The following is a 25,684-nucleotide window of genomic DNA, read 5'->3' on the forward strand; positions in this document are numbered from 1 at the left end:
AGTCTGTCTGTCTTCCGCCCCCCACTTCTCACTTTGAAAAAATACAAACAAAAAAATCCACGAAACAGTGAGACCGTGAAAAGTGAACCGTGATATGGCGAGTGACAACTGTATTACCAGCAGAAGTTTTTTTAAAAAATGTAAGAATTAAGCATTCTACAACAGCGATTTTTATTCTATTTCATTTCATGGCACACAAACTAATATTAAAATTCTGTAGCACACCAAAAAATGTTTTTTTGCCAATCTGACAAAAAATGTAGGTATAATTTGGATCATTCCCACTGGACAACCATTGTTCGCTGTTTTCATTTTTTAATTTGACAGTCTAAGGGAGAAGAAGTCAGTGCCCCTGACTGAATAATCAGGCATTGTGTATATTAAACACTTTGTGCCACACTGGTTGGAAATTGCTGGTCAGCAATATCAGATGTGACAGTTACTTCAGAAGAGAAAGAGGAAAATTCCATTGGACTTCTGACTAGGACATTGGCTAGAATTATTCTGAGAGAGCAACTTGATGAAGAGCTATAAGCATAGAACATGGAAACTGGGACACTGTCCAGACATGATTTTTTCACTTGTGGCAGAGCAAGAAGTGGCGGAATCCTTGGTCTGTTGCTGAGAGACGCTGAGGGAAGATGAGCTCAAGGGAGACACACTTCATTGGATAATACAGGGATGTGTAGACATACACAGATAATACATATGACTAGATCACGGAAGCACATTGTCAGTAGTTCCTGTTTGCTCAAATGAAATCTGACAATATGAGACTCACACTGCATATACCTTATAAGGGATTCTGTCAGTGAGTGAATTCTCCTCACTGGTTTCAAGTACTCAGCAGCTAAAATGGTGAGGGGTTTCAATATTATCTCATGTCCAGTCCAAATTCAGATTTTCCTGGTTGTTTCTAGTTACTTTGATGCCTGTTAGTAATGTTATCAGAGACTACTAATTGTGTTTGTTTTTTTGTGTCTTCCCACTTCCTCTTGTTACCAAACTCAAGGGGTTTGCCCCTTGGGAGTTCTCTGTTCAAGAATGAGACCTGGTTGTTGCGAAGTAGTTTAGTTTACTTGCAGCAAGTAAAGGAGACGGGGTTTGTAGGCAAAACCGGTCCCTCAGAAGGGGACATAGTCATGGTGTAGGCATACTGTTAGGGTACTTACACGTTGGGTTTTTCCTGGCATTGGGGTAGGTGATCCAGGTTGAGTTCCTGTCTGCACTTCCTGTTCACAGCTGGTCTGCAGAGGACTGTGCTCCACTCTAATGTTCAGCAAGAACAGTATTTAGTAATAACATTTAGAACTGCCCAGACCTTGAGACCTTGCCTTATCTAACACCTCCACCATCTACCCTACACCCCTGCACTAATCCTCTGGACATGCTTTTTTTTTTTTTTTTTTTTTTTAAATTTTATTTTTTTAATGGGGCGACATCAATAAATCAGGATACATATATTCAAAGATAACAAGTCTAGGTTATCTTGTCTTTCAATTTGTTGCATACCCATCACCCAAAGTCAGATTGTCCTCTGTCACCTTCTATCTAGTTTTCTTTGTGCCCCTCCCCCTTTCCCTCTCCCTCTCCCCCCTCCCCCCGTAACCACCACACTCTTATCAATGTCTCTTAGTTTCACTTTTATGTCCCACCTACGTATGGAATAATGCAGTTCCTGTTTTTTTCTGATTTACTTATTTCACTTCGTATAATGTTACCAAGATCCCACCATTTTGCTGTAAATGATCCGATGTCATCATTTCTTATGGCTGAGTAGTATTCCATAGTGTATATGTGCCACATCTTCTTTATCCAGTCATCTATTGACGGGCTTTTTGGTTGTTTCCAAAAAATTTTCCTTTTTTTTTAAAAAATTTTTTTTTTTATTCATTATAGAGAGGAGAAAGAAGGGGAGAGAGAGAGACAGAGAGGGAAAGAGAGAGGAGAGAGAGAAGGGGGGAGGAGCTGGAAGCATTAACTCCCATATGTGCCTTGACCAGGCAAGCCCAGGGTTTCGAACCGGCAACCTCAGCATTTCCAGGTCGACGCTTTATCCACTGCGCCACCACAGGTCAGGCTGGACATGCTTTTTACAAAGGCCAGGGCAGTTGTTCTTGTAGAATACCCAGCATTGTGGAGCTGACATGTTCTTTACCTGTGATGTATTTTATCTGTTTTCTATCCCTGTATTTTCTGTAAAGTGGAAATTATCTCTGAAAGTTTGATACTATTCAGATGAGGTATTGTTGATCAGGGTACCTCTGGGGGATTCTCTGTTCCTCATGTTACATTATAGCCAGAGACACGTCTCGCCAGATAGTCCTACTGCAGCGACACTGAGACCACGTTGCTCCACTGCTGATGTACCTGACCCTGCTCAGTCAGCACGTGACCTGAGGGCTGATCTTTAGGGCCCAGTCTTTTCAGCCGTATGCTGACCAACAGAACATGATGCTGAAAAGGTGGGAAGGATCCTGGTAATTTATTGAAAAAAAAATAGCAAAAAAAGGCATAATAGAAGGCTCATTAGATTTCCCCTTTTTAATACTAAGTGATACATTTGTTAGATCAACCAAAGGAGGGACTCACAGGCCTGATGAATTTTATAAGAAGTTTATTTATGCATCTGCACACAGACGGGCTGAGACCCAAGTGGCATCAGCAGAGAGCTGCAGGAAGGGGTCTGATATGGGCGCTGCTGCAGACACTGCTGACGTGGGGTTGGTGCAGCTGGGCATGCTCAGATCAGCACATCCTGGTTTGTGGCTTTGGTCACAGAGGCTCTCCCTTTCCCAACCCTCAGGTTCCTCCCGAAGGCCTTGTGCCAAGGACACTTCCCAGACCCTCCTGGGTGAAGGAGTTAAGGGGTGAGGGAGATCACCTGATGAGGGCGCTGCCCCAGCAAGAGGCTGACTGAGGGGAGTTTGAGCTTAACAGGGCTCTGGACCGAAACCTAACAGCATTGACCCCTTACTTGCATTGTTTCCTCGTGCTCTTTGGGTTCTCGTGGTGGCGGGAGACTGTTTTATGTGACAAAAGGCTCCTTCTGTTGCCAGAGCCATGCAGGGTGTCATAGCATCAGGGACATGCTCTCTGATGGCCTCAGTAGCCATCAAGGTAACTACTGGGTTGTTTTAGGCTTGTTTCGGGTGTGTGATTAAGCAGTCGTTGAGCACATGTGGTAATGCAGTGCATGTGATATTATGCTTTTCACCAAATTTTCTAAATTGAAATGTTGAGATGAAAGCCCTTAAAGTACTTTTTATACTAATTGTTAATAGTACACACTTAGTGATAATTTCTGACTTAAACTGTGTGTGTGTGTGTCAAATATTCTGATTAAACCTCCTTTCATGAAAATTCAGAAATTAAGTTTTGTTTTGTTTTTTTTTGTTTTTTTTTTGTGGCAGAGACAGAGTCAGAGAGAGGGACAGATAGGGACAGACAGACAGGAAGGGGAAGAGATGAGAAACATCAATTCTTCGTTGCGGCTCCTTAGTTGTTCATTGATTGCTTTCTCATATGTGCCTTGACCGTGGGGCTATAGCAGACTGAGTGACCCCTTGCTTGAGCCAGCGACCTTGGGTCCAAGCTGGTGAGCTTTGCTCAAACCAGATGAGCCCACATTCAAGCTGGCGACCTCAGAGTCTCGAACCTGGGTTCTCCCTGTCTTAGTCCGATGCTCCATCCACTGCGCCACCGCCAGGTCAGGAAGACTATTTTTAATTGACTTTTTTTTTTTTAGAGAGAGAGCTAGAAGAAGAGGGAGGGAGGGAGAAAAACATCAATTTGTTTTCTACTTATTTGTACCATCATTGGTGGATTCTTGTATGTGCCCTAATCAGAGATTGAACCCACAGCCTAGGTGTAGGGGGATGACACTCTAACCAGCTGAGCTACCTGCCCAGGGCCAAGATTAGGAATTTTTGCCTGGAGCTGTTTCTATCCAAATTAATCTTTTTGGTTTTGTTTTTTTGAGAGAGAGAGGAAGAGAAGGAATAGACAGATGAGAAGCATCAACTGATAGTTGCGTCACATTAGTTGTTCATTGATTGCTTGTACTTGCCTTGATGGTGGGAGTGGAGGTAGCTTAAGTCAGTGACCCCACACTCAAACCAAGAAGGCCATGCTCAAGTTGGCAACCTTGGGGTTTGTTTGTTTGTTTGTTTGTTTTGTATTTTTCTGAAGCTGGAAACGGGGAGGCAGCCAGACAGACTCCCGCATGCGCCCGACCGGGATCCACCCGGCACGCCCACCAGGGGGTGTTGCTCTGCCCATCCGGGGCGTCGCTCTGTCGCGACCAGAGCCACTCTAGTGCCTGGGGCAGAGACCACAGAGCCATCCCCAGCGCCCGGGCCATCTTTTGCTCCAATGGAGCCTCGGCTGCGGGAGGGGAAGAGAGAGACAGAGAGGAAGGAGAGGGGGAGGGGTGGAGAAGCAGATGGGTGCCTCTCCTGTGTGCCCTGGCCGGGAATCGAACCCGGGACTTCCGCACGCCAGACCGACACTCTACCACTGAGCCAACCAGCCAGGGCCTAACCTTGGGGTTTGGGGCCCTCAGCATCCCAGGCTGATGCTCTGATTCCTGCGCCACCACGGGTCAGGCCCCATTTAAGTAATTTTGAAAAATATTTCTGAATATCAGTTTTTTTCTGAAATAAGTCAAGGTATAATGATTAGAATAAGCATCTGTGTGGTGATAATAAACTGAGGAATACAATTATGTTCCTTAAAAACTTTAATTACATAATGAATAAAGAAGCACAAAATCTTGGTCAGTGTTACTAATTGCCTGTAATGTGGAGAATGCAGCTTCTGGGGTTACATTCATGTGAAATACAGCTTCCCTGAGTTAAAATGTAGAGTTCTAAAACCAGATTTCATGCTGGACCAGTTTATAATTCATTGACAGTCAAATAATTCAGGCTGTTTGAGTGAGTGTGTGTGTGTGAGAGAGAGAGAGAGAGAGAGAGTGTGTGTGTGTGTGTGTGTGTGTGTGTGTGAGAGAGAGAGAGAGAGAGAGAGAGAGAGAGAGAGATACAATTACTATACCACAGCTAATGCTTTAGGAAGTTCCTTGACTTGCAATAACTTTTCCACCATATTCCAGAGTGTTACAGAATGATACATGTTGGTCATATGATTTTCAGTGTGCTGTCTCCCTGGAAGGCTGCAGAACTGCGGGGCCTAAACCTGCTTTGTGTCTCATGGCTCCCGGGTGGTGCAGAGTTTGATTGATCTGTCAACTGTGTCATTACAACTCAGATCTGTTTGTCTCTCTTCCTATTCTTGTTTCCCCTAGAATATTGCTGGGAAGAAAAATGTTATTTTAACAATGTTGGCAGAAATTACAGTCTAATCGGAGCTTCAGGATAAGCATTTCCTGTGTGTTTTATAGACTTCCCTGTCAGTTTTACCCTTACCTGGGGTAGAACAGAGGCAGCACTGGGGCAGGGGCTGATAGCAGGCCCATATTCGCTTCCCTCTGTGTCTTTTCCTGTCCCCACCTCCTCTGGCTGTTTGTTTTCTAAGTCTTAGTTAGCCTTCCGTTGACTATGTAAAGACATTGTGTAAGCCCTGCTGGGAAAGCTCTGATAGCTGAAGTGTGACTTATACTCACAAGTAATAGCCCTGCCCCAGACAGACCAGACAATCACATTGCAGGAATGGCTTGACTATTCATCAGTCCTCACTTTGGGAGAAAAATACCTGAAATAAATAGTGCTTATTCAGGTAATTTCGAAGTGTTTCTTTGAATGATCAGTTTGTCACAGTTCCGTTTTAATTATAGGTGAAGTTAAAATGAATTATTTGGGAAAACCCTATGTAGCCATGGTCACAACATACCAAATGGCAGTGCTTCTAGCATTTAATAACAGTGAGATCATCGGCTATAAGGAGCTCCAGGACAGCACTCAGATGAATGAAAAGGAGCTGACAAAAACAATCAAGTCATTACTGGACGTGAAGATGATTAACCACGATTCAGAGAAGGTACGGGGATCGAAAGGTCCAGTAATGTAAGCATTATAAACATGAAAGCTTTTTCCTGGGATCTTCACGGTTTAAAAGTAGGCTGTGATTGGTAATGCCCGTGGTTCTGTGGAAAGCACATGAGTGAGCTCCATTACTTGCAGAAGTCTCTGAGAAAGCTATGTAAGTTGATGCCTGTATGCCCTTTATAGCTTGATTTCATTTGTCCTATCTTATGACAGCTTACTATAAAATTGGGAAAGAATTACTGTCGGCAGTATATCAATAAATTGAGGTTGAAAACTAACATGTAAATCCTGGGGTTTTTTTCATGTGCTTAGTTAATATTTTACTGCATGTGAATATTAAGTTCTGTAGTAGGAAATGACAGCCTGTTGATGTCACTTGGATGATATTTAACATGTGTAACTTTATCCCAGATGCTCTCATTCTCATGTCCTTTAATTTCAGGACTCAAATAGCCAACATGCTTTTTTACTGTCTGTCATGAGACTAGCAAGCCAGTAGTAGTGTATTCTTTTTCTTTATAACTTTTCTTTCCAGTAATAAGTTTTTGTTATTGTAGTATACCTTAGATAATTAAATGGTTAAGGAAAAAAAAAAGCAGCACATGTGATTGGTTAAGTATCCTACTTCAAATTATTGTGCCTATAAGAAAAAATTCTTGTGATACTCCTTTTTTTGGTAAAGTTAATAGCCTACAGCTTATTTCTCTCTTCAGTTAATTTTGCTGACATCTCTAAATTGCATATATTCTGAAAATCTTTTCAGAGACTTTTCTTAATTTTGAAATGTGATTAAATTATTTTACTTTAAAATCTTAAGAAAATATTACAGTTCTTAATATTAAGATTTTAATTATGGCAGTTAATTATGACTTGGCTTAATTGCTGCACTTAGAAGTTATATAGGGTGGGGGTAGCAGAGGGTAGAGGGGGGATGGGTGGTGATGGAGAAAGACTTGACTTGAGGTGGTGAACACACCATACAACATACTGATGATGTGTTGTAGGATTGTGTACCTGAAACCTGTATAATTTTATTAGCCAACATCACCCCTATAAACTCAACAAAAAAATTGTTTAAGTTATATATATATTTAAAACATGGGGTTTTTTTTTGCTTCCCCAAAAATATACAAAATAAATACAGATCATTTGCACATTAAATTTTAATTATGAATCTGCAAGTTTCTTAGAATTCCTTAGGTCATTATTGAGGATGACTCCATCGAAATCCCACTATATGATGTGAGTGGCTCTCTCAAGCCCGAAGCTGTGACTCTAAAAACTGGCTGAAAAGCTTTCACTTGAGAAAAGGCCACTTGCTTCTGGCAGAGTGAAGGAAACATGAATTGAATTCAGAGCAGATTCTTGTCCAAATCACACAGGGTCACAGAGAAGTGCCACTGGAAACAACTTGCTTTCTTAGTCAGGTCATTTATATTGGTATTTTGCTGTTACAGCACTAACATTTGGCTGTTTGGTTTTTCAAAATGGGGTAATGGAAAAATTATGGGTTATAGTATTTCATAAAAATTAAAATGTTATATTCTGTTTAAGCCATTGATCTTCATTCTTTTGTTTTATCCAGAGGTAATATATGTAATACTTGGGCCAGAATTGCTTATTTATTTAGTCTAAACTGATTAAAGTTCTGTCAAGTGTAAAATTAGAAAATAATTGTTTTTTACTTCTTTGTTTGACAGAAGACAGTTATTTTTTACTTTATAATGAAAAAGATTATGAGAATTCAGGTTTTTTGCTTAGTTATTTCATAGACTATTTGCAGCAACTCTTAATGATTTTATGTTTTATACATATAAGTGAATTATTTTAATTGTAGGAAGATATTGATGCAGAATCTTCATTTTCATTAAATATGAACTTCAGCAGTAAAAGGACAAAATTTAAAATTACAACATCGATGCAGAAAGACACCCCACAGGTTAGTGCTTTTCTGTTATTTCTGTTGGAAATATTTAAGCACTGTATTTTGCAAGTAGTAACATTGAGATGATACAGAACTCTGCACATCAGAATTAAAAACATGATGCATCTCCCAGGTTTTTTCTTTGCACCTCCTAACCTTAAAGACAGAATCTCTGCTTGAGTTTAGCTATAAGAACAGTCGTTTGTGTAAGAGGAATCTGAGGGAGAGAGGGTACCCATTGCTCTTAAACTAAATGCATTGCTCTGCTTTGCATCTTCCCCCAAATTCCTAGCTTGAATAGTAATATAATCGCTTACATTTTTCAATTTTAAAATAAGGGAAAAGTTTACAGCACATTTCTTTCAAAGAAAAAATACTTAAAATGCTCCTCAAGCAAGTATTCATGTGCAGATGAACTACCTTGTCAGACCAAAGTTATAATCACTGAGGTTTGGGCGGGTCCAGACCTGAGCCAGCTGACCCAGTCTGCTGTGTGCTGTAATTCTGTAACCCAGCAGGGTTGGCTGCTTAGTTCTGGGGTCAGCTGTTCGTGTCACTTTGTTTCCTGACTATCATTGTGTGTTACCCTGTCCTTGGGCCAGTGCAGGAGGTGAAAGAAGGTCAGGTCGAGCGGCAAGATGGTGATGGAGTAGGCGGATGTTTAAACTTCCACCTCCCAGAACCAAAGTAATTTTTAGACAATCAACAACTTAATTTTTAGAACAATCATCTGGAAAAACCAACTTTGGGCTAAACCAAGAGGAATCTATAACCAAGGATCACCGAAGAAGCTACACTGAGACTGGTAGGAAAAGTGGAAATGCAGAGAGGGCTGCCCAGCTCCCGGGAGTGAACAGTGGCACAAAGGGACTCGGGTGGTGGGTGGGGGACTTCCCAGAGAGGGGAGGGTCCTGGGTCCCGGGACTGGAGCCCCAGCCTACAGCCCCAGAGCCTAAAAGAGGCATATGGACAGTATTTAGCTGTGAAACAAGCCAGGATACTGTTTATGAGAAAGAGACAGATTTCTCAGACCCAGGATTTGTCTTAAAGGGACCATGCAGAAAACCTCTTTCACAACCACTCACCCAAGGATTCGGGGGGTGGGGGAGCTGAGAGTACCGGAGTAGCAGGAAGAGAGTGTAATTTAGGAGGCGCAGGGAGAAACACTTTGAGGGGACAGCCACCCTAACCCTGCGTAGAGTCATTATTTGGGCAAACCCTATGTAGGTTTGCCCAAATAAAGGGCAAACTCCCCAAATCTAAAGTGAATATTTTTCCTGGAAACAGCAATACCAGCAAAGGGAAGTAGGTCACCAGCCAAATGGAAGCTCTCCTGCTGCAGTCAGAGCAAAGAGTTGCTTAGAAGCAGGGAGCCTTCAGGGATACAGTGTTGAATGCTGAGGTCTGAGCTACATTGCCACCCCCACACTACTAAGTGCTCGTGGGAGGGCAGACAGCAGTGAGAAATGGTAGCACGGTCCCGTCTTCACAGGTGGAAGCCAGGGGCTTTCTGCGGCTGCGACCTTGGGCACGTGAAAGCAGTTCCACCTGGGGTCCTGCCTATGGGGACAAAACAGAGGCTGGGAAGCCAGCCGAGGCTTGCGGCCCAGGTACACAAGCGCAGCCCGACGCATGGGGACGAGGTGAAGGCTGGGGAGCTGGTCGAGGCTTGTGGCACAGGTGTGCAAGCGCAGCTCCACCAGTGATGGCAAGGTGGAAGCTGCGGAATAGACCGAAGCATGTGCCTGATGCAAGAACGCAGTCCCGCCCGGGGCAGGGGGTACGCAGTGGCAGGCCAGCGCCGGCAACATCCATGCCCAAACTCCTGAGGCTGCGGCAGCGGTGATGGCAGGCCTGAGGACAGACCACACCGAGGGAACACAGAGGCCACACCCATTGGATTCCTGTGGCCACACCCTTCTGAGGGCTAAAAAAGAAGAAAAATATAAAATAAGAAAGGCTAGATAGAACGACACCTGAGGCTAAGGGACAAGTCAAATTTAATACCATACCTTACCCCTGATTTATAGTACTGAGCCCAACAAGTAGCCACCAATAAGAGGTGACAGAAAACGGATCTCAAGGGAAATTAAAAATTTAAACGAACGTCCTCCAGGCCAAAAGTAGATAAAAGCCAGCCTACGTTGATATTTACAATGGCACCTGGGCTCAGCAGAGGCAGCCACAGGATCTGGATCCCCAGCTGCTCCAAAAGGTAGATAAGGGTCAGTCATAGGCAGCGAACCCCACTGGTCTGCACCAGGTTCAGGCCAAGAAGGTCCAGGGAGGGCACATCCAGAGGCCAGATACGGAGAGCATCAGTTCAAGACCTAACAACCCTTGTTAGAGTGACATCTTAAGGAAGAGCTCCTCACACCTGACCCAGCTAAGAAATAGAAGATGCCAGTACAAATAGCAAAAAGAACAGTGACCAGACAAAGAGCCCAAAGCAGTTTACAAATAGCCTCTGATGCCAACCTAAGAAGTTCTAGAAACAACACAACTTGAAACTGGAGGCAGACAATACCAACCATAGATAGCGAGCTACACAAACAACTCATCCAAAGAAGGAGTCTATACACAGAGAAGATGGGAAGGCAGAGAAATGCAACCCAAATGAATCAACAAGAGAAATCCCCAGAAAAAGATCTGAATGAGATGGAAATAACCAAATTACCAGATGCAGAGTTTAAAATAATAATTCAAAGATCTTAGAGCAACAATGGATGGACATAATGAGCACCTAAATAAAGAGATAGTGAGCATCAAAAAGGACATTGAAATCATTAAAAAGAACCAGTCAGAAATGACAAATACAATACCAGAAATTAAGACAACACTAAAAGGAATTAAAAGCAGGATAGATGAAGCTGAGGGCCAAATCAGCGATTTAGAGAACAAGATAAGCGAAAGCACAGAAGCCTAATAGCAAAAAGAAAAGAGGCTCAAAAAATCTGAGGAAGCTCTAAGAGAGCTCTGTGACAACATGAAGAGAAAAAACATTTGCATTATAGGGGTTCCTGAAGGAGAAGAGAAAGAGCAAGGGATAGAGAACCCGATTGAAGAAATCATAGCTGAAAACTTCCTTAAATTGATGAAGGAAAAATTCACACAAGTTCAAGAAGCACAGAGAGTCCCATTACGGATGAACCCAGTGGCCTACACCAAGACACATCATAATTAAAATATAATAATTATTATGAGATAAAGAATACTAAAAGCTGCAAGAGAAAAGCAGTCAATTACCTACAGAGGAGCCCCAAATTGACTTCTCAACAGAAACATTAGAGACCAAAAGGGAATAGCAAGAAATATTCAAAGTAATGCAGAACAAGAGCCTACAACCAAGACTTCTCTATCCAGCAAGGCTATCATTTAAAATTGAAGGAGAAATAAAAAGCTTCCCAGACAAAAAACAACAACAACAAGGAATTCATTACAACCAAACCAATCCTACAAGAAATATTAAGGGGCCTGCTGTAAACAGAACAAATGGGGGCGGGGGAATCTAGTAAAAGAGGAATGTAGAACTAAAGAATAAAATGACAGTAAACAACTACATATCAATAACCTTAAATGTAAATGGATTAAAAGCTCCAATCAAAAGACATAAGGTAGCTGTATGGATAAGAAAACAGAACCCGTACATATGCTGTCTACAAGAGACACACCTCAAAACAAAAGATACACATAGACTAAAAGTAAAGGGATAGAAAAAAATAATTTATGCAAATGGAAATGAAAAAAGAGTTGGAGTATCAATAGTTATATCTAACAAAATAGACTTTAAAACAAAGGATATAGTAAGGGATAAAGAAGGTCACTCACTACATAATGGTAAAGGGAGCAATCTGACAGGAGGATATAAATAAGTATCTATGCACCTAATATAGGAGCACCTAAATATATATATTCTGCTGCTTTAAGGTGAAAAGTTCTGAAGATATCTATTAAATCAAGTTGATCTAGTGTGTCCTTTAAGTCTACTGTTTCTTTAATTTTCTTTCTTGAGGATCTATCCAGTGATGTTAGTGGGATATTAAAATCCCCTACTATTATAGTGTTGCTGTTGATCTCACCCTTTATGTCCATCAAAATCTGCTTTATATATATATACATTCTTTTCAGGTGCTCATGGTACATCCTTTAGGATATACCACATGTTAGGACACAAAATGAGTCTCAATAAATTTAAGAAGATTGAAATCATATCAAGCATCTTCTTGGATCACAATGGCATGAAACTAGAAATCAACTACAATAGAAAAACTGAAATACACTCAAATACTTGGAAACTAAATAGCATGTTATGAAATAACAAATGGGTTAACAACGAGATCAAGGAAGAAATAAAAAATATCCTTGAAACAAATGAAGATGAACATACAACTCAAAATTTATGGGACACAGCAAAAGCAGTCATGAGAGGGAAGTTCTTAGCATTACAGGCATACTTTAGGAAGCTAGAAAAAGCTCAGATAAACAATTTAACCTTTCATCTAAAAGAACTAGATAAAGAACAGCAAGTAAAAGCCCAGAGGAAGTAAAAGGAAGGAAATAATAAAGAGCAGAGAGAAAATAAATGACATAGAGGCTAAAAAAAACAATATAGAGAATCAGTGAAACCAAGAGCTGGTTCTTTGAAAAGGTAAACAAGATTGATGAACCTTTAACCAGACTCACCAAGAAAAAAAGAGAGAGGACTCATATAAATAAAATTAGAAATGAAATACAAGAAGTAACAACTGACACAGCAGAAATACAAAGGTTTGTAAGAAATACTATGAAGAACTGTATGCCATAAAATTAGACAACCTGGGTGAAATGGACAAATTCCTTGAAACATACAATCTTCCAAAAATCAATCTGGAAGAATCAGAAAGCCTAAACTGACCAATTTCATCAAATGAGATTGAAACAGTTATCAAAAAACTCCCAACAAACAAAAGTCCTGGACCAGATGGCTTCACAATCGAATTTTACCAAATATTCAAAGAAGAACTAACTCCTGTCCTTCTAAAGCCATTTCAAAAAATTCAAGAGGAGGGAAGACTTCCAAATTCCTTTAATGAGGCGAACATAATCCTCATTCCAAAACTAGGCAAAGACAACACACAGAAAGAAAACTATAGACCTATATCTCTGATGAACTTAGATGCTAAAACTCTCAACAAAATATTAGCAAACCGGATCCAGCAATACATGAAAAAAAATCATACATCATGATCAAGTGGGATTTATTCTGGGGATACAAAGCTGGTACAATATTCCCAAATCAATCAATGTGATTCAACATATAAATAAAGGACTAAAATTACGTGATAATATCAATAGAATCAGGAAAAGCATTTGATAAAATACAGTACCCATTAATAATCAAAACTCTCAGCAAAGTAGGAATACAGAGATCATACCTCAACATGATAAAAGCCATCTATGACAGACCCACAGCCAACATCATAATCAGTGGGCAAAACTTAAAAGAAACCCCTTAACATCAGGAACAAGGCAAGGGTGCCCCCTTTCACCACTCTTATTCAACATAGTTCTGTAAGTCCTAGCCACAGCAATTAGACAAGAAGAAGAGATAAAAGGCATTCAAATTGGAAAAGAAGTAAAACTTTCATTATTTGCTGATGACTTGATACTATGCAGAGAAAACCCTAAAGTCTCAGTCAAAAAACTACTGGACCTGATAAATGAATTCAGCAAGGTGGCAGGATATAAAATCAATATTCGAAATCAGTGGCATTTTTATACATCAACAATGAACTGTCTAAAAGAGAAATTAAGAACAATTCCCTTCACTATGGCAACAAAAAACAAAGTATCTAGGAGTAAATTTAACCAAAGAGGTTAAAGACTTATACTTGGAAAATTATAAAACATTGATAAATGAAATTAAGGAAAATACAAACAAGTGGAAGCATATACTGTGTTCATGGATAGGAAGAATAAACATCATTAAAATGTCTATATTACCCAAATCAATCTATAAATTCAATGCAGTTTCTATTAAAATACCAATGTCAATACTTTAAAGATATAGAACAAATATTCCAAAAATTTATATGGGACCTAAAAAGAACACGAATAGCCTCAGCAATCCTGAAAAAGAAGAATAAAGTGGGGGGTATCACAGTTTCTGATATCAAGTTATACTACAAGGCCATCGTACTCAAAACAGCTTGGTACTGGCATAAGAAAGGCATATAGATCAATGGAACAGAACAGAAAACCCAGAAATAAACCCACACCTATATGGACAGTTGATATTTGACAAAGGAGGTAAGAGCATACAGTGGAGTAAAGTCAGTCTCTTTAACAAATGGTGTCTGGAAAATTGAACAAGTACTTGCAAGAAAATGAAACTGGATCACCAACTTGTACCATTCACAAAAATCAACTCAAAATGGATAAAAGACTTAAATGTAAGTCGTGAAACCAAAAACATCTTGGAAGAAAACATAGGCAGTAAACTCTCCAATATATTACATAGCAATATTTTTGCTGATTTATCATCATGGGCAAGTGAAATAAAAGACAGGATGAACAAATGGGACTATATGAAACTAAAAAGCTTTTGCACAGCAAAAAACACCATTAACAAAATAAAAAGACACCCACACAATCGGAGAATATATTTGCCAATATATCATAAGGGGTTAATAACCAGTTTATAAAGAACTTGTAAAACTCAACACCAGGAAGGTAAACAGTTCAATCAAAAAATGGGCAAAAGAAATGAATAGACACTTCTCCAAAGAGGACATACAGATGGCCAATAGGCATATGAAAAAATGTTCAACATCACTGATCATTAGAGAAATGCAAATTAAAACCACAATGATATATCACCTCACGCCTCAGAATGGTGCTCATCAACAAAACAACACAGAATTAAGTGCTGGCGTGGATGTGGAGAAAAGGGAACCCTCCTGCACTGCTGCTGGGAATGCAGACTGGTGCCGCCACTGTGGAAAACAGTATGGATACTCCTCAAAAAATTAAAAATGGAACTGCCCTTTGACCCAACAATCCCACTTTAGGAATATATCCTATGAATACAAATCACTGATTCAGAAGAAGGAATGCACCCCCATGTTTATGGCAGCATTGTTTACAAAAGCCAAGATCTAGAAACAGCCCAAGTGTCCATCAGTGGATGTGTGGATTAAAAAGCTGTGGTACAGATACACAATGGAATACTGCGTGGCCGTGAGGAATAAGGAAATCTTACCTTTTGCGACAACATGGATGGGCCTGGAAGCTATCATGCTAAGTGAAATAAGCCAGGCAGAGAAAGGAAAATATCATATGACCTCACTCATAGGAATCTAATGAACAATGTGAACTGAGGAACCGAATAGAGGCAGAGGTGGGATCAAAGGGACCAGAGGGAAAGTGGAAGAGAAGATGGGATCAGAGAAGGGAGATTAGTGAAATTATATATACATAACACAGCATTATAGAGAGCAGGACAGTAAATTCTGGAGGGAAGGGGGAAAGGCATTGGGGGGAGGGGGCAAAGGGGGCAGCCGAGGGGAACACGGGGGTGGGGGGAGATCTATTCAGTGGTACTCGTGAATCTATGTAAATACAATAAATTAAAATCAAATAAATTTTTTTAAATGTTCATTAATATTTGAATAAATACATAAATTTGATACTCGCAAAGAAAAAAAGAGGTCAGGTCCTTTTCAGGAACTTCCCCTTGGGGAGACAGACATGGATGAATTGCTTTTAAATTTGAACCTGTTTGATGTTCTGTTTTCCTTTAGACTAACGAATAGCAATTTGTAATCTATGGTTTGTATTTTACCTTTTAAAGGCTATTATGAGATCCCTATAATGTGGCATTTCCGTCCGTCTTCTGTGCCTTGCTTCTACTTTTACCTTGAGTTACATGGAGACAGGCCCTTTCTGTCACAGCCATCCTGGCTTCTCTATTTGAGCCAAACAGAGCCCTCCACACCCCTTCCCCCTAGGTCTGACCCCGTGTGCACTTGGAGCCCATTACTGAAGCATCTAGAAACACTGCACCATGTGTCTGTACTCCCTGATAGGACAAGCCATCTTGAAAATGATTGCTCTGAGTCACTTAAGTTCTACTTTATTGTCTATGTACATTGAATACAGTTTATAATACTGTTATAATGTTAATTTTTAAAATATCCTTCCAGCTTGACTGGTGGTAACACAGTGGATAGAGCATCTGTTGGGCATGCTAAGGACCCAGGTTTGAAATGCCAAGGTTGCTGGTTCAAGCGTGAGATCACAGACATGACCCTTGATCACTGGCTTGAAGCCCAAGGTTGCTGGCTTGAGCAAGGGGTCACTGGCTCAGTTTGAGCCTCCGGTCAAGGCACATATGAGAAGTAATCAGTGAACTACTAAGGAGCCGCAACTATAGGTTGATGCTTCCCATCCCTCTCCATTCCTCTCTCTCTCTCTCTCTCTCTCAAAAAAAAAAAATAATAACTTTCCAACTTTAACCCAAGAAATTACATATAACTCATTTTAAATATTCTTTTGGTAAAGATTGTGTGATATTGGACACATAATAACTATAATTTTATGTTCTGTATTGATTGGAAGCTTATTTAAGTAAACTTGGGTGATAAAATGGATTAAGAACAGTTTCTATGATTTAATATCTTATTTGCTTTCCCCCATAAAACAGGAGATGGAGCAGACCAGAAGTGCTGTGGACGAGGACCGGAAAATGTACCTGCAGGCCGCTATCGTTCGTATCATGAAAGCGCGGAAAGTGCTCCGGCATAATGCCCTCATTCAGGAGGTAAGAGGGGTCCTCACCACTCCCTGCGGTGGAGGGCCTTCCCAGTGCAGAGAAGCCCAGTGCTGCCTTGCAAAGAACATGAAGAAATGCTTCCTGACTTCATGGGAGCAGTACTCACTATAATCTCAGTATTAGACTCAGATTTGCTTTGGCTTGAGTTTAGAGATATAAACTTAACCATATACTGAGTCTTTTCTCTAGTTGTCGAAGGACGCCCAGCACATTAGATAGTCACTCAGTAACTATGTGAGTGTCTGCAATGTGGCAGCCCTGCATGGTTCCTGTCCCCCTGGAGTTCCCAGTCTGACAGAGAAGTACATTGTTGAAGTAATATGCAAATAAATACAGTTACAGGAACCCGCTCTGAATAGAAGGGACCCAGTGCTGGTAGCACTCCCTGTGAGCACTGACACACTCCTGACCTACAGGGCGGGGGATGATAACCTTGAGAAAGAGGGTTCCTGTAGCCAAGAGCTAGAATGAGTAGGGAATAAATGGAAGATTGAGGGATGTGTGTTTAGATAGATTAATTAGCATATAGTTTAGTTATGCATGAATATTAGATTTTACTATACAGTGGTACCTTGAGATATGAACAGACCAACATACTAATTTTTTAAAATACAAGCTGCAACTTTGTCTGTATTTTTTTGGGGGGGTTTTTTGTTTGTTTGTTTTTTGTTTGTTTGTTTTTTTGGTCTGTATTTTTGTTCGAGATCCGAGTGAAATTCCGAGATACAAGTCGTGATTCGGGAAGCTACCACTTGGCACGTTGGCGCACGGGTCCAGTATCGGCAGTTTGATATATGAGTTGACTGACTTACGAGGTCGGTTACAGAATGAATTAAATTTTTATCTCAAGGTACCACTGTATAAATTTTAATTCCTTCACAATATAAACATTAGTCTTTTTCCTTTGCATAAAAAGTTATTTCTGGTCATTATGCCAAAATTGATCTAATTCTCCCTCTCTCCTTATGCTGCCAAGTGTAAAAGTTTTAATATTGTTATGGATACCTCATGTGTAGCCTTTAAGGATGATTTTATTCAGTTTAAAATAATTTCATAATACTTTTAAGTATAGTTTTCTATATGGCTTAAATGTGCTTGACGAAACCTCAGTAAATTTGAGACACTGCTCTAGCTGATTGGATAAAAGTTATTATTCATGACATCCCATCTCACACAGGTGATCAGCCAGTCGAGAGCGAGGTTTAACCCCAGCATCAGCATGATCAAGAAGTGCATTGAGGTGCTGATAGACAAGCAGTACATCGAGCGCAGCCAGGCCTCCGCCGATGAGTACAGCTATGTGGCATGACGCAGATCTCCTGTATGTGCGAGAAGCTCATTGCCGCTGCACGCAGTCTGTTCCTGTGGGCAGGAGCAGGCCGGTGCCTCCATAATCTGGTCCTTCAGCAGCCCCAGTCTCTCTGCTGTTTACAACATCACCAGTGCCACGTCATGAGCGTTGGAGAAGATGCCTGGAGCTATTTCAAGCTCATGTCATTGTGACATTTCTTAAAACTTTATTAAAGAGTGAGTGGAGCATTTGCTGACATGTGGAAATCTGGTGGGGTACCATGCTTTCTCTCCCCTTCACGTTTGCAGTTGATGTGTTTTTTTTTAATGTATCTTAAAGGACATAAAATAAAGAACTTAAATATTGTAATATGACAGATAACCTAATAATTGTATCTACATTAAAATGACAAACATGATATTGCTGCTTGTCAAATAAAAAAATAAAGAAGTAGAATGCCTTTTCTATGTGGACAGAGCATCACATTAAATAGTGTACATGAATGTGAGTCATCTGGGCTGCCCGGGAAGCTCTGCTTGTGTTTCTTTCTGAATGGTGTCATTCACTTGTACTCCTATTTAAATCCTCCAGAAAATGTTGATTATTGTCCTTGAGTGCATAAAAATGCATTCAGCATAGAAAATGTTTTCTCTGTAAGGGCTGGAGCCACATCAGGCACGAGCAGTTTGAATTGTGAGGACTTAGTTCCATCATGAGTTGCTGGCAACATGCTGCCCACAAAAACAGTCTGAGGCGAGTGCGCGGTGACTTGGAGTCTGGCACAAAAGGACTCTTTTCTTCAAAAGTTGTCTTCAGTTTTCATAATGTAGTAATTCTGACAATGGACAGTGTCCCCACTCTCACCAGTACCACCTGCCAGCTCTCTGAGTTGTAGGTGACCCTGTGATCCAGCCTGCCCCTGGCACACTCCTGCCTAGGAAGACCCTTAGACCCTTGGCATCTCTATGCTGGGTTCATGTGTATGTCTCAGCTGTGCTTAGCAACACATGCCCGAAACACCTGTACAATGTCTGTATGTTGCATTATACCAGGCACCACTCAGAGACTGAAACTCCATCATTTTGTTTATTATCTTTATACCAACAGCCAGTATTAGTGCTCTGGTCTGTTGCCGTATTTATCTACTTACCCTATCTCCAACACCACCACAACACATACAATTTTTTTTAAGCCAGGCTTTTAAAGCATATTCTACACAAATAATTTCCCTTATAATATTTTAGTGTATGTCTAACAGATGAGGTCTTTTTTTTAAAAAAAAATAAAAAACAAATGGCTTTTACAGTTGGTTTGTTTGCACTTTTTCTAAGTCGTGTCTCCTCAGTGTTTTTAAAAATCTGACTTTAGAATGACTTACATACTGATATCTCATTTTACCTTTCTTCTTAGGAAGTAATGGCAAACCATAGAAGAGTATACATTTCACCATCAAAAAACAGGCCTTTGTTGTAATAACTTGTTGATTAAGTCTCCCAGATTGATTCCTTTTTCTTAAATATTTGTGTTATTCTGGTATCTGTTCAAGAAACTAGAGGGTGCAGCAAATGTAGGTTTCCAGTCATTGGTATGGAAAGTAATACAGTGACTAACAAACAGTAACACATGGCTGAACGGTGCTTTCGGACTGGCCACTGGGAGCCTGCTTTTGCCTCACCCTGTGCTTTCTTTTGGAAAACGGGCAAAATGCTTGCTTGCACTGTAGTTGACAGAAATGACTGACAGGTTTCCCGCCCATCTTTTCCCGCATTATCTGAAAGGAGACAGAGACATGCTCATGCCTGAGTAGGAAGGAGGCCAGGTCCTCCTAATTAAGCCCCCAGCCCTAGAGGAAGCAGTCTCCAGGTGGAATCTGAGGCCGCCGCTCCCTGAGGAGAGGAGGGGAGTCTCCTGAAATCCTCCCTGTGCACTTCGGACTTCTGGGCAGCAAGGGTCAGAGCTTAAAAAGGGAGAGGAGAAGAGAGGTCGGAAAGGTGAGGGCTGTATGTGCTTTACATCAGAAAACAAAAACAGCACAAGTAAAACTTTAAGTGGTTCTGAGACATTAACATGTAGGCAGTTAACGTTCATGAGTTCATGGGACTCCTCAGCCATCCGTCCCTCCTTTTTGAATCCAGGTATTTTAATTTTTTTTAAATATTTTATTTATTGATTTTTAGAGAGAAAGAGAGAGAGAGAAGGGGGAGGAGCAGGAAGCATCAACTCCCATATGTGCCTTGACCAGGCAAACCCGAGGTTTTGAACTGGCAACCTCATCCAGGTCGATGCTTTATCCCATTGTGCCACCACAGGCCAGGCTAATTGCTATTTTTAATACAGATTAATTCTAGGGTTCAGCCCAATATTTTATGACAACCTGCTTAAATGCAAACAAAAGAATAGATGTTTTGGGGGGGTTGTGTTCTACTTTTATGGATAAGTTAATATGTGTATAGGATTTTGCAACCTGTGTATTCTGCAGTGCTGTGAAATTTTTTTTAAACTGTTACAAAGTACATGCTGTGACATGCTTCCACATATGTTCTTTTACTTGATCTTCAATAATATTGTTACTATATTTCCCCATGTATAAGACACCCCCTTTTTCAAAAAAATTTGAGGTCTACAAACTGGGTGCATCTTATAAAGTGATTGTAGATTTTTTTAAACTTGCATTTCCCACTTTTTTGCGCTTGTCTTTGCGCTCACTGTTTTGCACTTGTTACAGTATATTTGGTAGGTTACATTTTGCCATGCTCTGCCCAAAAATGGCTCAGAAAAGATTTTCGTACAGTGCTGAATTCAAGTTAAAAGTGATCCAGTTTGCAAAAGTGAATGGAAATCTTGCTGCTGAGCGTAAGTTGGGTCCTCCTCCAACTGAGAAATCAATCCGAGACTGGCTACGGGAAGAGGAAACCCTACTGAAAACTCGACGTCAGAAGAAGGCCATGAGAGGCAAGTCTGCAAAATGGCCTGATTTAGAGAGGGAATTGAAGATATGGCTTGAAGAGCAAAGGACAATTGGAATTCCTGTGTCCACAAAGATGGTTCAGCATGAGGCAAGAAAAATTGCTGATGAAAAGAAGTTACTGATTTTAAAGGACACAATTGGTGCTTCAGGTTCATGAAACGGGATGGACTAAGCATGCGTACACACACCAGACTTGCCCAAAAGTTGCCTTCATGAAAGCTGTGAGCAGAAGGTCCTTGAATTTCATCGTTTTGTCATTCAATGTTGGAAGACACACCAGTTTGAGTTGGGACAGATTGCAAATATGGACGAAGACCCCCTTCAATTTGATGTCCCAAGTAACAGAACTGTTGATGAGAAGGGGGTGAAAACTAATTGTGAAGACAAGCAGACATGAAAAGAACCATTATACAGTTGTTGTACCTTGTGCCGACGGAACCAAGCTGCCTCCTATGCTGATTTCCAAACACAAACAATGTCAAAAGAAGACATTCCTCGAGGAGTGATTGTCCATGTTCATGACAAGGGTTGGATGGATCAGGATGGGATGAAGATCTGGTTTGAGAAAGTTTGGAGAAGGAGACCAGGTGGGCTCTTACAGAAACCTGCCCTATTGGTGCTTGATCAGTTCAGGGCACACGTAACAACAAACACAAAGATTCCTGCAGAGGAAAAACAAAAACAAAACTTGCCATCATACCTGGAGGCTTGACATTCCAGCTCCAACCACTTGATGTCAGCATTAACAAACCCTTCAAAGCTGCCCTGAGAGATGAATGGAAGGAATGGATGAAGTCTTCTGGGGACAATTTGGCACCAGCAGGACAAGTGAAGAAATCAACTAGAGGAGAAGTTTGTACCTGGGTGAAAAGATCCTGGGATAATAACAAGATTGAGATCGTTGTCAAGTTACTTAAGAAGAGAGGCATTTCAATTGCCACTGATGGAACTGAGGAGGCAGTATATGAAGACAGTGATTTGTCATCAGATAGATGAAGACAAGCTAATGGATGAGAGTTTTGACAGTGAGGAGGAGTTGTATAAATTTTATGATGAATAAAACTGGAGTTCAAAAACTTTATGTAATACATTTTTTTTTTCAAAGTTTGGGCCCCCAAATTAAGGTGCATCTTAAATGGGTAAATACAGTAACTAGGCAATGACCTGAAACAGGCCTAGCCGAAAGAACACTCCAGGTGTATTGTGCTTTAATAGGGACCTGACTGCAAGCCAGCAGGCAAGGAGTGCCCTGGAGGTCATTCCCTGAGCAGTGCCCCCCTGGGACAGAAGACTGGGGCATCATGGGGCTGGTGGCATATGTTATTCATGCTGAGTATGACTGGGTTGTGCATACACCGTGAGCAGATATGGATACACAAACACTGTTGGTCAGAAATGGCAGAGAAAGCACCTGGGGTGCAGATTTTAGTATTATGAGGGTGTAATTAGGAAAGTCCATACCATCAAAGGGTCCTCTGGTTTGGGGCAGTCTTCTTACCTTGAACTTCTGGCCCAGAAGGAGAACATCTCTAGAAAACTTTGTCAGTGACCAAACTTAGCAAGTGTTTAGGTCATTACAGAGGTTTTCTCGTCTTCAACCCTACCATACCAAGTAGGTAGATGAAGAGTGTTCCAGGGTCACTGCTAGAAACTGCAGAATCTGACTTTAATCCCAGTCTGAACTGTGGTCCTAATAAATACAGTCTTTCTATATACAGCGTAGCCTAGAAGACAGAGAAATAACTTCACTTTTTATGTTAAGAATAAGTTTTCCTGACTTTTTAAAAGATTTTATTTATTGATTTTTAATATATAGAGAGAGAAAGGCAGGGGGAGGAGCAGGAAACATCAACTAATTGCTGCTTCTCGTATGTGCCTCGCCCAGGCAAGCCCAGGGTTTCAAACCAGTGACCTCAGCATTCCAGGTCAATGCTGTATCCACTGCACCACCACAGGTCAGGCAGTTTTTCCTGACTTTCAAGAAAAAGAATTATTTCCAGTAAAATAATTTGTAATAACCAATACTTTTTGTTGTTGTTTCTTGAGATACTTCTTTAAGATGTAAATGTGCATGGTTTAATGACTTTGCTTTAAGCCCTTTCATGACCAAGAGTACTTGTGACTGTAACATTTTACACTCACACCTGCAACTGTATAGAACAATTATTTCAAGTGTAGCTACTGAATGCAGACTTGTTTTCAGTTAAAATTTCTGAGCTGGATAGTAGCAATGGGTAACTTACGGCCTGACCTGTGGTGGCGCAGTGGATAAAAGCGTCGACCTGGAATGCTGAGGTCGCCGGTTCAAAACCCCGGGCTTGCCTGGTCAAGGCACATATGGGAGTTGATGTTTCCTGCTCCTCCCCCTGTTCTCTCTCTATCTCTCTCTCCCCTCTCTCTCTAATAAAAATGAATAAATAAAATCTAAAAAAAAAAGCAATGGGTAACTTACTGAGCTCTTAATTTTTGGTTCCTAGGACAGGTTTTTGGTTAAGCAAGGCCAAAGATGGAAAGTTTTAAACTACTTACTTGTCCAAAGGACCACTGTACCTGGGCCTTAGCTGTGTGAGTGGAAACTAATATGGGGAGGCCCACAGGTTGACAGTTGGCATCTTCACGGATGGGGAGGAACCATTTCCATATGCAGGGACCGCGCTGCCCAGGGAGGTCTGTCTATGGCTTCTCCCTCCCCAACCCTCCATCTGTATAACTGGGTGAGTCACCTTCCTTTCATCATCTTAAATATGTACCGGTGCCAGCGTGTTGTGGAGACAGTTGCTGCCATGATTAGTGAAAAAGATGAGGTCTGTGCCCACATGGAACCTTTAGGCTTGTCACAGTCATAAATACGGCATTCTAAGTATTACTATGTATGCAGGGAAACCCTGTGACTCCCAAGGAGGGATGTGTACAAGACGTTCAAGGGGCAGAGAACAGAGCAGGAGAGCGTAGTCTATAAACGGGCACCAGCAGAGATCCCAAGGTCAGAAGCCAGAACCCAAGAACCAAAAGGCCTGGATGGCTGTATTCTGTGAATTTTAAGCAGGGAAGTTATAGTTGCATGAAAAAATAAAATACCAATAAGTTTTCTTATTTTGGGTGGCAGGTAAATGAATATTCACTTTATTATGCTTTAAAGTATACCTATTTATGTGTGTTTCTTTGGTGTTTGTGAACTATTTCATAGTAATATTTGTATAGTTTAGTGGAAAATAGATAACTGCATTAGGGTGCAGAAGGGACTCGTGGCTAGTGACAGGTGGGGTTACCGCGGGAGACGATGAGCAGTGTATGTGCGTGGCAGTGGCAACCTCTAGAGGGAGAAAGTAGATAAAACTGACATCGGGTAGTGATGGGTGGGTGAGTAAGGCAAAGGGTGACTCATGGCAACACCTCAATTTTTGGCTTTCACCACTAATGCTACCCAGCAAATGAGGGAACCCAGGGACAGGATGAGGATGGAGGTAGTACCTAGAGTCTAGGTGGCAGACACCCTGCATCTGATGTACCTTTGAAATAATGGAATGGAGTGGGCAGGTCTAATTTTGGCTGCATGGATGCTCTGGTCTTGAATCTAGAAGCCAATCCATCGAGGTTTTTCAGCCCATTCATTTCTTGGACTGTAGTCCATGCATTAACATCCAGGTTAAATGTGACTACAGGCCATATGTCACACATGAATATATTCCATACTATTTTTCTTTTTTTATATTATATTCATTTTTTTTTTTAGGGAGAGAGAAGTGGGGAGAAGCAGAAAGCATCAACTCCCATATGTGCTCTGACCAGGCAAGCCCAGGGTTTTGAACTGGTAACCTCAGCATTCCATGTCAACGCTTTATCCGCTGTGCCACCACAGGTCAGGCCTATTCCATACTTTTTAAACTAATAAATATAAGGATCGAAGCCCTGGCCAGTTGGCTCAGTGGATAGAGTGTTGGCCCAGCATGCAGCCATCCCAGCTTTGATCCCCGGGCAGGGCACACATAAGAAGTGACCACCTGCTTCTCTTTCTCTCTCTCTCTCTCTCTTTTCTTCCTCTTAGCCTCCTGCAGCCAGTGTGGCTCAATTAGTTTCAGTGTTGGCCTCGGGCATTGAAGGTAGTTAAGTTGGTCTGAGTGCATCAACCTCAGGCAGTGAAAATAGCTCAGTTGATTCAAGCGTTGGCTCCAGACAGGGGTTGCCAGTTGGATCCCAGTTGTGGTGCCTGGAGGAGTCTATCTTCCCTCCTCTCACTTAAAAAAAAAATACAAGAATTGAAAGGGTTGAGAGTGTCTAGTTGTTTATAAAATTCCAGGATGTGTCTTCCTGGAACTTGAGTGGGTATCTTTGTCACCCCCACCTTGAGGTGAGGAAACATTGATAGAAGTTGGGTGAAAGGGAATCTGCTTCCAGTCATCTCTTACAATCAACAGATCTGTGGCTGAGCACTGCTATGAAGGGGCAGATACATCAGTGTTTCTGCATTTCCCTGGCAAATTTAACAACATCATTTTCCAGCAAAAGGAATAAGAAAGAAAGGATTTGTTTCTTTATTATTGTTTCTGCTTCCCTATTGTTAGTCGTTTACTGTTGACAGTTGCAATAATTGAAAATTGCAGCCAGTGTGGAAGTTAGTGCTCCTGGGGGCGGGGTGGAGTGGGGTAAAGAGAATGCCTTGCTGGTTTCTTTCTCTAGGGCCAGA

General features: G+C 41.2%; 1 protein-coding gene and 1 pseudogene across 3 annotated transcripts in view; both read left to right on the forward strand.

Annotated features, from left to right (window-relative positions):
• Positions 1 to 22,077, forward strand: part of CUL2 (cullin 2) — a 119,440-nt gene extending 97,363 nt beyond the window's left edge. For all 3 annotated transcript variants that reach the window (XM_066384899.1, XM_066384897.1, XM_066384898.1), the window contains exons 18-21: positions 5,795 to 5,997; positions 7,843 to 7,944; positions 16,613 to 16,729; positions 17,919 to 22,077. In XM_066384899.1, the coding sequence (XP_066240996.1) occupies positions 5,795 to 5,997; positions 7,843 to 7,944; positions 16,613 to 16,729; positions 17,919 to 18,050 (554 nt within the window). In that variant the 3' untranslated portion in view covers positions 18,051 to 22,077. The remainder of the gene's footprint in view (positions 1 to 5,794; positions 5,998 to 7,842; positions 7,945 to 16,612; positions 16,730 to 17,918) is intronic.
• Positions 20,798 to 25,684, forward strand: part of LOC136406541 (probable ATP-dependent RNA helicase DDX5) — a 60,018-nt pseudogene continuing 55,131 nt past the window's right edge.

This window comes from Saccopteryx leptura, chromosome 5 (assembly GCF_036850995.1).
Source record: "Saccopteryx leptura isolate mSacLep1 chromosome 5, mSacLep1_pri_phased_curated, whole genome shotgun sequence".
NCBI lineage: Eukaryota > Metazoa > Chordata > Mammalia > Chiroptera > Emballonuridae > Saccopteryx > Saccopteryx leptura.